Source organism: Enhydra lutris, unplaced genomic scaffold (assembly GCF_002288905.1).
Source record: "Enhydra lutris kenyoni isolate GAN:26980312 unplaced genomic scaffold, ASM228890v2 scaffoldscaffold110, whole genome shotgun sequence".
Lineage (NCBI taxonomy): Eukaryota > Metazoa > Chordata > Mammalia > Carnivora > Mustelidae > Enhydra > Enhydra lutris.
In genome coordinates this window covers 431397-440908 of record NW_019154194.1, presented here as the reverse complement: position 1 = coordinate 440908, position 9512 = coordinate 431397, and the positions used below count along the sequence as shown (strand labels likewise).

General features: G+C 54.4%; 2 protein-coding genes across 3 annotated transcripts in view; one reads left to right on the top strand and one right to left on the bottom strand.

Moving 5' to 3' along the window:
- LOC111139524 (X-ray repair cross complementing 1) overlaps window positions 1-4082 on the bottom strand; it is a 22738-nt gene extending 18656 nt beyond the window's left edge. The window contains exons 1-2 of one of the 2 annotated variants that reach the window (XM_022491812.1): window positions 3854-4082; window positions 3388-3480 (exon numbers count right to left, since the gene is read on the bottom strand). In XM_022491812.1, coding sequence (XP_022347520.1) covers window positions 3388-3480; window positions 3854-3904 — 144 coding nt within the window. In that variant the 5' untranslated portion in view covers window positions 3905-4082. The remainder of the gene's footprint in view (window positions 1-3387; window positions 3481-3853) is intronic. The other variant, XM_022491813.1, reaches the window with a different exon arrangement.
- A 333-nt stretch (window positions 4083-4415) lies between these two features.
- On the top strand, window positions 4416-9109 carry LOC111139503 (phospholipase A2 inhibitor and LY6/PLAUR domain containing). The gene is made up of 7 exons (XM_022491783.1): window positions 4416-4464; window positions 4581-4614; window positions 5076-5215; window positions 6641-6757; window positions 8146-8298; window positions 8513-8656; window positions 8868-9109. Exons 1-7 carry the CDS (start codon window positions 4416-4418, stop codon window positions 9020-9022), a joined length of 792 nt encoding a protein of 263 aa, XP_022347491.1. The 3' UTR covers window positions 9023-9109.
- The last annotated feature ends 403 nt before the right edge of the window (window positions 9110-9512 follow it).

Here is a 9512-nt window from a genome sequence, read left to right as displayed (position 1 = left end):
AAAAAAAAAAAAAAAAAAAGAAGCAAAGAACAGCTTAAAACACCACAAGGGCAAACTGAGTGGTCAGAGAGCCACTGAAAAACCACCACGAAACGAGCGCCACATTGCTACTAGGCATTTCTTCCAAAGAGCGCACGTCAGCGGGGCCGCAGAGCTACCTGGACCCCATCCCAGCCATGCCCTCCGGCCCAAGAGCAGTGAGCCCCGAGGCTGGAACTCCCTCCAGGAGCCGCTGACCGGTTAGCCACGCAGCCTCTGTCGTCAGCGGCGGCAAATAAAAGAGGTGTGTGTGTGGCCATCACGAGCAGGGGGTTGCACCCTGTGTGGCAATCCAGATGTTGCATAATAGAGTTGGGAGGAAAACAATACAGGGCAGAACGCTCCCCGGGTTAGTCCATAGGAGTCGGTGTCCGGACACGTCTGCCTTTCCACTCGCTTAACAAGAACAGAATTAGTGTTAGGTGAATTTGGAGTCACACTGCATACTGGGCATCACCAAACACAATCAGATCGCCCCAAGTGTCTCTCACGTGGGATAAATTAACAGCTGCTATGATGCACTTGCCCCTGCCCCGTGTGCTTTATTCTCAACGAGGGAAGCAGGCTTCTGTGAGAAGCTAAGTCCACTTCTGGACGTCCTTTGTTCAGAGCCCTTCAGCTCCCAACTCATCCAGAGTAAAAGCTCAAGTACTCAAGTACTCACAGGGGCTCTTGGGCTGTCAGCCCATTGGGGGCCCTCCAACCCTGACCCATTAGCTCATCTCTCCTCCCTCCTCCCCTGCCCAGCTCCACTGCGCTCACACTGGACTCTTTGCTGTTCCTCCAGCATGCCAGGTCACCTCCAAGTCTGTTTCCTCCCCAGATCTCTATGTAGCTCACTGTGCTCAATGACACCTGCTCAGGGAGGCCTTCCTGGATCCCAGGTCATGATCTCAGGGTCCTGGGATCAAGCCCTACATCGGGCTCCCTGCTCAGTGGGGAGTCTGCTTCTCCCTCTACCTCTGCACCTCCCCCAACTTGTGCTCTCTGCCTCTCAAATAAACAAATAAAATCTTTAAAAACAAAACAAAACAAAACAAAACCAGGCACCTGGGTGGCTCTGTTGGTTGAGCGGCTGCCTTTAGCTCAGGTCATGATCCTGGAGTACCAGGATCGAGTCCCTCATCGGGCTCCCAGCTCCATGGGGAATCTGCTTCTCCCTCTGACCTTCTCTTCTCTCATGCTCTCTCTCTCGAGTAAATATTAAAAAATAATAATAAAAGAAAAAAAGAAAAACCTCTTGCCATTGCCTCCACCCCCAGCTGGAGCATTCCCCTCTCCTCTCAAGGGTTTAAGTTTCCTCCACAGCATTCACCATCCATCTGATGTGCTTTCCACATTGGTTTGTCAGTCTTTCCCTCCTAACATGAAAGCTCCACAGAACTAACATATTTTGGTCTCATGCGTCTTTGTACAGCCCCGGGACCTAAAACAGTGCTTGGCCTATAGAAGGTGCTTTATAATTACTCAGTGGATGAATGAACATGAGAATCCATTCACTCCGAAGTCTATAGGTCCTGCCCCCATGCTGACAACTTCCACACCTCTGTCTTCATCTAGGTCCCGTTCCGATTTCTGACTGCGGCCTGGACCCCAGGTGTCCCGAAGTCATGGCACACCTGCACATCCCAACTGAAGGTATCACCTTCTCAAGCTGCCACTTCTCTGGGTTTCCCATTTCAGCGACAGCTACAATATCTCCCTCGGTATCCCAGACCAGAGAGCCCTGTGCTTCGCTCTGGCCCCTCTGGTTCCTGCATCCCTGTCACGTCTCTCCTGCCTCTGGTCTCTCTGCTCCCATTGCAACTGGGGTACAGAATGGAATGTGATTCTCCCAGGGTCACCTGATCCTAAGAGAGCCCCGGAGAATCATCACCCAGTAATAAAAACACGAATCCCTCCCTTTATACAAACATCCACCTGTTGACAGAGCACGTTTACAGACATTATGTCACCACATTTTCACAATGACCCTGGGCTCAGATCTCATTATTCCCAATGGACAGGTGAGAAAACAGGTTCAGAGAAATGAAAAAATGTGCCCGAGGTCACAGAATGAGTAAGAGGGAGAGACGGGGACTTGAATCCAGGTTCCAAGACTAAATCGTGAGCAACCTGTACCCTCCCTCAGTTCATATATTTATTTGTCTGTTTGTTTTGTACCTCCCTCAGTTTAAAACACTGGCTCTTAGCCAAGTGCCATAACCTCTCTGGGACTCAGTTTCCTCATCTCTCAAATGGAGATAATACTAAACTCTATGTCATAGGGTTTTTATAGATTCAATATGAGGTGATCCACGTGAGGTGTTCAAAACCAGAACTGGCAGTTTCAATGTTGAATCAAGGCCAACTCTCATTATTATTACTCTGCTAAGGACTGAGGAGATGTTTAAATGTCTAAAATCAGAAAGTCTTATAGGACCGCATATTTTTCCGGGGGAGGGAATCCTCAGCTTCTAATTCTTGAAAAGGTTCTGTGAGCCCAGATTTTTTTGGAACCACTGGGCGAGAGAGGGACCAAGAAAATGTTTGACACAATCACGTAAGCCTTGCTCTGCAACACCCCTCCCCAAAGACCCTTCCGTTCAGGAGTGTCAAGATCAAGAAAGCCAGTGTGTGACAAAGTGTCTAGAGCACCAATGTGGGTCTGAGCCTTAGCACACCCTGACTGATGGTGATAAGGGCCCCTGCATCACACCAAGCTTGTGAACAGCGACACCATCCAGGCCAGTACCCAGCACAGAGCAGATGCTTCAAACACGCTTAGCCCTCTCTCCTCCCACCAGTTTCTTATCTGTGACAGAAACAGCCGTTTGGAATTCTGTAACCATCTGGGGTCAAACCACGCTTTCCTCCGTGCCTCCCTCCAACTTCACAGCATTGGGATGAAGAGTGGGTGAGAGCACTCAGAAGAACCTGGCAAGCATTCTAGAATGGCACTTAGCCTGGCCGTGTCATTCCTCCCCCACTCCTGCTTCAGTTTCCCCATCTTTAAAATGGGGCTGATGGGTTTCCATGATCTTCCAAAACACCTTCCAACCCTGAGCCCACTAACTAACAGGATACTGAAAATGATTCACTCTGTTCCAGCTGAGGAAACTGAGGCCCAGAAAATAAAAGCAACTACCCGAGCCACACATTGATTCCTATGGTCATCCTGGCCTAGTCCTGGAACCACCTTTGTCCTCTGCTAAGGGGCACAGCAATCACACTGCCCATTTTCCAGGTAAGGAAGCTGAAGTCCAGAAGGGAGAGTGTCTTAACCCACTGCCAGTTGGCTCAAGAGCAGTGTCTGGACGCTGAGTCTCCAGACTCCTATAGGAAGGAGACGAGGGAGGGCAGGATCACCTGGAGCACCACCGAGATGGTCTTCTCGCCTGCCTTGGCTGCTCGCCATTTTCGGTAAGTGTCCGCCTTGAGAAGGTTTTCTGCACAGTGGGTCTGGAGATAAGCGTGGAAAAGGGAAAGTAAGGGTACAGGGAAGAGAGCTCGGTCCCCGACTCTCAGATTATTCCTTTGAGTCCTCCCGAGCCCTCTGCACTCCCCCAGATTTAAAAGTCCCCGTTAATCCCACAACATCCTGCCTCGGGTCCCCCTATAACATTTTCTCCTGGATGCTCCCCAGTTCCTCCTTTCCTGACCGGAAGTTCCCCTATTCCACATCTCTCCCAGAATTCCCTCATAGTCTCCTGGAATTCCCCCACGACCCGCCACAGACTTCCGTGAAGTTCCCTTTCACACTCCCAAAGTTCCTGCAGTTACCCCGCATGGATTCCCTGACGTCTTCCAACCTCCCCCCAAGCCAGCTCCTCACCAAGTCCTGGCTACTGCAGGACACCACATGGCGGAGACGGATCTCCGGCATGTCAACGTCTTGGGCTTCGCCTGGCGCGAAGGATGAAAGAAGGTCCGAGTTTGGGGGGCGTTCGGGGCGGGGGGGGGGGGGGGTAACTCCCTGCGCGGGCTGAAGTGCGCAAGCGCACAGGCCTCGGGCCTTTCAAACCGCGGCGCGCCGGCTCTCGCGTCGACGCCGCGCAGGCCCAGTCGCACCTCTCCAGAGCGAGGCTCTTAGTTCCCTAGCAACGGGCTTTCCTCTAAGCCCCGCCTCCCGTCGACGTTCACACGCTGCTTTCTGGGCGCTTGGCAACAGGAGCGGCCTCCGGGATTGGCCCCTAGAAAAAATTCGCCATTCTCATTGGACGACGCAGTCACCACCCAAACTGAAGCCTTACGAGTACGCAGACCTGACTGGTTTTTCTCAGGGAACCCGGTGCATACCGCTACGGGATCCTCTCCAGCGGTTCCTACTGTTACACTCTTCCCCGCTATCCCACAGCCATGCACACACGAACAAAATATCCGATCTCTCCAGGGTTATGCCCGAGGCTAAGAAAGAGCGGATCAAAGACCTAAATAAGACCCAAAGTATGCATCCAAACCAGATACACCCAAGCTAGAATGCTTTCACCGATGCCTCAGTTTCCCAATATGTGACCTGTGGGCATCTGTCTCCTACCACGCCCGCCCCTGCCTGTTGACAGGCATCCCTCTGTTCGGTCCCCGTGAGACCCAAAGGTGCAGCCCCAGGCGGGGTTGGAGCTGGGGACAGCCCAAACACAGAACAGGGAATATAGCCAAGCGCACGAAGGAGGAAGAGAGACAGGGCTCCTAATCCCCCGCAGAACGAGCCTGGACATGCTGGGCGCTCCCAAATAGGGCCCCACCCACGCTGGGTGCCTCCTTGGAAAGAGAGAGAAGAGAGGGGGGGTCTCAGTCCTAGCAGCCACCCTACACCTACAGGGAATCAAGTGACCCGACTCTGACTTTGGACTTCAGGCCAGAAAACAGAGAAGTGACTTTCTGGGCCTTGATGGAAGAGGCAGCTAGAAGCCTAGAGTCCTGGGGTCCCTGCAGAGCAGGTGGCTGAGCATGAGATGCCCATGCCCCTTTTGGATTCTGGTCCCATATCCTCAACCCAGAGCCACAAAGGCCTGCCCTGAGATCTGACCTCAGCTATTTCTCACCCCAGGGTGAAGGTGGATCCAGACCCGCCCCTCCTTAGCTTCCTATAAGGGCTGGGGACCTGGGACTACAGGTTCACTCACCATGAGGACTCCCATGAAACCAGTGACCTTCCTGCTGGCCTTTACACTGCTCTGCACCCTCCTGGGTCTGGGTAAGTGACGAGGGGTCTGGACCATGAGGACCGTGAGAGAGCACTCAGCAAGGTCCTGGAGGGGGAAAGAGGTGGTGTCCTGGGAATTCAGATTCTAGGTGAAGGCAGAGAGTAAAGGAAGAGAAAGCCTGGGGCCCCAAAGGAAGAAAAGCTCAAAAGCTCATGGGACTGGATCCTTGAGAAAAGAGGGAGCTTGGTGGGCTCTTAATCCTCTTTCCCCCAAGCAAGTTCTCAAAATAAGACATGAATTCTAGGAATTGGACGACGGCATGACTAGAAGAGGGAAAAAAAAGCTGGGGGGCGGGCGGCATTGGGGGGGAAGAGATTTCCTTTCTCCCTGGATTCTAGAATTCAGACTCCCAGCCCCCCCTTCCTTTAGATGCGGGAGTTCAGACAAGCTCCACCTTCCCCAGGACCCAGGTGTCTGGGCCCCCAGTTGCCTCCTCTCTTAGGACCAAGGAGTCCATCCACTCTGCCTTCCTCGTCTTGACTCTCCCTTCTTTTTTTTTTTTTAGATTTTATTTATTTATTTATTTGACAGATCAGAAGTAGGCAGAGAGGCAGGCAGAGAGAGAGAGTGGGGGAAGCAGACTCCCTGCTGAGCAGAGAGCCCCATGTGGGGCTCGATCCCAGGACCCTGGAATCATGACCTGAGCCAAAGGCAGAGGCTTTAACCCACTGAGCCACCCAGGCTCCCCTTGACTCTCCCTTCTTGATCTGGGATGAAGACCCCAGCCTCAGATTCCCCTGCCTGAGCTGCTGCCATTCCCAAGACCTACACCTGTTCTCATGTCCAATAAACAGCTGGACCATGGGGCACCTGGGTGGCTCAGTCGTTAAGCATATGCCTTCAGCTCAGGTCATGATCCCAGGGTCCTGGGATCGAGCCCCGCATTGGGCTCCCTGATCAGTGGGGAGCCTGCTTCTTCCTCTCCCACTGTTCCTGCTTGTGTTCCTTCTCTTGCAGTGTCTCTGTCAAATAAATAAATAAAATCTTTTAAAAAGAGAGAGAAGGAAAAAAAATAAAAAGAGAGAGAAGGAAAGAAACAGCTGGACCTGAAGCTTCAAAAAAGCCCATGGAAACCTTCACCAGGACCCCTCCCTGTCCCCGAGCCTTCTCAGAGGACCCTAGCGTCCCAAGTCTGCAACCTTGTAATTAGGTAAACAGGCTCCCTGGTGGAGTCGCTTCCCGCCCCTGGAAGCAGCTTTGCTGGCTTCGCCACCGCGTCCCAGCCAGAGCACTGGACAGTTCCCTGAACAGCCATCAGTGCTCCACCCATGAACAATTACGGAGACACCTGTCCCTCCTCCCTCAGGACTCCAAATCCGGCCCCCTTTGCCCCATCTCCCTCTGGACTCTGAAGTCGCACTCATGGTCCGCTGGCCACGCCCCTCATGTTGACGGCCTGGCTCTCTACACTGCAGGGTGCCCGCTGAGCTGTGAAGTGTGCAGGGGCTCCGGGCCCACTTGCAGCGGGAAAATGAAGGTCTGCGAGGACGGCCAGGATGCATGCGTGGTCATCGTCGGGGAGTCGTGCACAAGTATGAGGAGGGCCTGGCGTCCCCCGCTGGGGAGGTGGTGGTGCCTTCAAGGGTGAAGATAGCTCCGCGCCAAGGGAGGGATCATCACGGAGCTCATGTGGGAGGTCAGGGAAGAGGGAAAGACGATCTTGGGGCGGGGGAAGAATAGAGAAGACAGTGGGTTGGGAAGAATGTCATCAGGTTGACCATTTAGGGTGAGAGGGGGAGGAATCATCCAAAACAGGAGGACGAGACCCCCGCCCTGGGGATGGTGGGAGTGGTGCGGGCTGGAAGGGACCATTCTTGACAGGAGAAGGAGATACTGAGACACTGAGGTCGAGGGAGAGACATAAAAGGGACCACACCAGGCAGGAAAGGAAAGATAACGCTGAAGTATGAAGCAAATCATCGTGAAGAGAAGTAAATGGAGATGGGGAGGCAGGTGGGTGACATGGGAGAGGACTTCAATGGAAGGGACCGCCCGAGACCTGAGAAAAGATGGGGGACTAGGGGAGTGATGGAGAGACCACGGGTGGGGAGGGCGCGGAGTTTTTCATTCAAAGCAGAAAAAGACCATTCGTTAGTTACAAGAGGAGGGATGATGGGGTCGGGGCAGGTGTGAAGGTGGTGTCAGGGGCTGAGGGCCACCTGGATTGTAGGAAGAAACCACACCTACCGGAGAGGGTATGTAAGGAGGGTGGGATAGAGGATTGCAAGCTGCCCAACCTACCCAGCAGGCATTGGCAGGTGGGTGAAAGTACCCGAAGGGCTTTAAGAGGCCACCCCAGGAGATTCGAACCCTGCGAGCCAGGGAGAGGAAGATGGGAAAAAGCACCTTTGAGGGGTGATGAGGAAAATCCTTGGATTGGGTTGGAAGAGACCACCAGTTGGTGGGAAGGAGGAAGGCGGGGGAGACTGGAAGAGACCACTGCAACCAAGACGTGGGGGCAGCAAGAGGATATGGGTGTTGGATAGAGGCAGCTCCCAGGGTTTGTTGGAAGGCATTCGGAAGCTGCAGGGGAAGGTGGAGAAGACTGGGAGACACCATTTCACACAAGAATGGGGGTAGCCATAGGTAGGACCTTTGGAAGATGAGAGTGGGGCGGGCGAGGGCAGAAGGGACCCTGTCAGGCAGGCTCCTAGGCTTGGCAATGGGGAGCTTCAAGAGACCATCAAGACAGATCGGGGGCTATGGCAATGGGGCAGGGGGGGCTTATAAACTACTCTAGACCATACCCCAGGCAGATAAAGGGGCATGGCTTTGGGACGCTAGAAGAGACCTCCCTAGGCAGTCGTGGGGTGTGGGAAGTGCAGGACTGGGCGAGCCCCCTGCCCCTGGCTGGGGTCCGCAATGAAGCGCGGTCAGCTGGTGCTGCCCAAGCCCTCCCTTCCTGTTCCCCGTCCTTCAGAGGGCCGCCACTCACTGAACACCTACAAGGCCTGCATGAAGTACAGCGACTGCTACTCGGGATTCGTGTCCACCACGATGGGCCCCAAGGACTACATGGTGTCCAACACCCACTGCTGCCAGAGCGACGGCTGCAACCAGGGCTCAGTGCCCCGTGAGTGCCAGCGCAGCCCCGCGACAGCACTGGCTTCCAGCCCGCCCCCAGGGCCCGCTGTGTGCACCCCCACCTGCCTCTGACCCTCGCCCCTCAGTTTCCTTACCCATAGAGGCAGTGTCCTTTGCAGCCCATGTTCCCCCCAGGGGTTGCTGTGAGGTGAGGGAAGGCTTTCATCGTCCCCTTGCCCCTTACCCTCCGCCCTCATCCCCAGCTCCCCAGAACAATCGGACGGAGAACGGCCTCCAGTGCCCAGCCTGCGTGGTGCCCTTTCAGGAGACATGTCCAGGGACCCAGTCAGCTCGCTGTGTTGGCCAGGAAACCCACTGTGTCTACTTCGCTGGCAACGTGCAGGCTGGTGAGGCGAACCTGGCTCTCTAGACAAGGGAACAGGGCCCCAGAACTGGAGGCCCATACTGCCAGGTTCTAGGGGAGATGGTGGCTCCGGGGATCTGGGGAAAGGCATGCGGAGTGGGGCATGGGAAGGAGGGAGTGGCGGGGAAGCCCCCTGGGTGGTGAGGAAGGAGGGGTTAGGGGCCGATTCCATTCTGAAATCCCGCCTTTCCCAGGTCTCATCAACCCCAAATTTGCCACTCGGGGCTGTGCTACCGAGAGTGCCTGCTACGCCAAAGCTGGGGCCCAGGTGCCTTCAGCCTCTTATCTCTACTTCCTCCGCCGAGCCGACTGCCTTCCAGCACCCCAGCCTCCTGGCAGGGCGGAGTGAAGAATTGAGGAATATGTGGCTTGAGGTGTCCGTGTGTCCCGAGCCTCCAACTCCCCATGTGCCTATACATTAAACAGGTTAACCAAGCAAGCCTGAGTTCTCGTGATGTGACGCATCTCAGGAAGGTGGGGTGCAGGAAGCAGGGGACTTAGCCCTCGGGAACCTCCTCTTTGCAGGAAAGGGAGAGAAGACCCTAGCGTTTATTAAAGGAGTGCTCCATGCTGGGCTGCTGTGCAGACCAGTCTCCATGCTGTACCTCAGAATCCCAACAACTCTGTGAAGTGGGTATTATTATCCCCATGTTACAGGTGAACAAACTGAGGCAGAGATTGTGGGTCACTTCCCTTGGGTCAAACCACTAGGAAGGGGCACATGCCAGAGTCCATGATCACCTCTCCAGATGAACCTTTCCCTCTTTTTGCCTCTTCTCCTGTCTGCAAAATGTGGATAGTAATAGTTACGACTTATTGGGTCATTGGGTCAAATGAAA

Bases quoted from the DNA above. Each gene is read 5' to 3' on its own strand.
- LOC111139503 (XM_022491783.1), top strand. From the start codon at position 4,416: ATGCCCGAGGCTAAGAAAGAGCGGATCAAAGACCTAAATAAGACCCAA. The intron at 4,615-5,075 runs GTGCAGCCCCAG...CCCAGGGTGAAG, and splicing joins GGTCCCCGTGAGACCCAAAG to GTGGATCCAGACCCGCCCCT. The intron at 8,299-8,512 runs GTGAGTGCCAGC...CCTCATCCCCAG, and splicing joins CAACCAGGGCTCAGTGCCCC to CTCCCCAGAACAATCGGACG.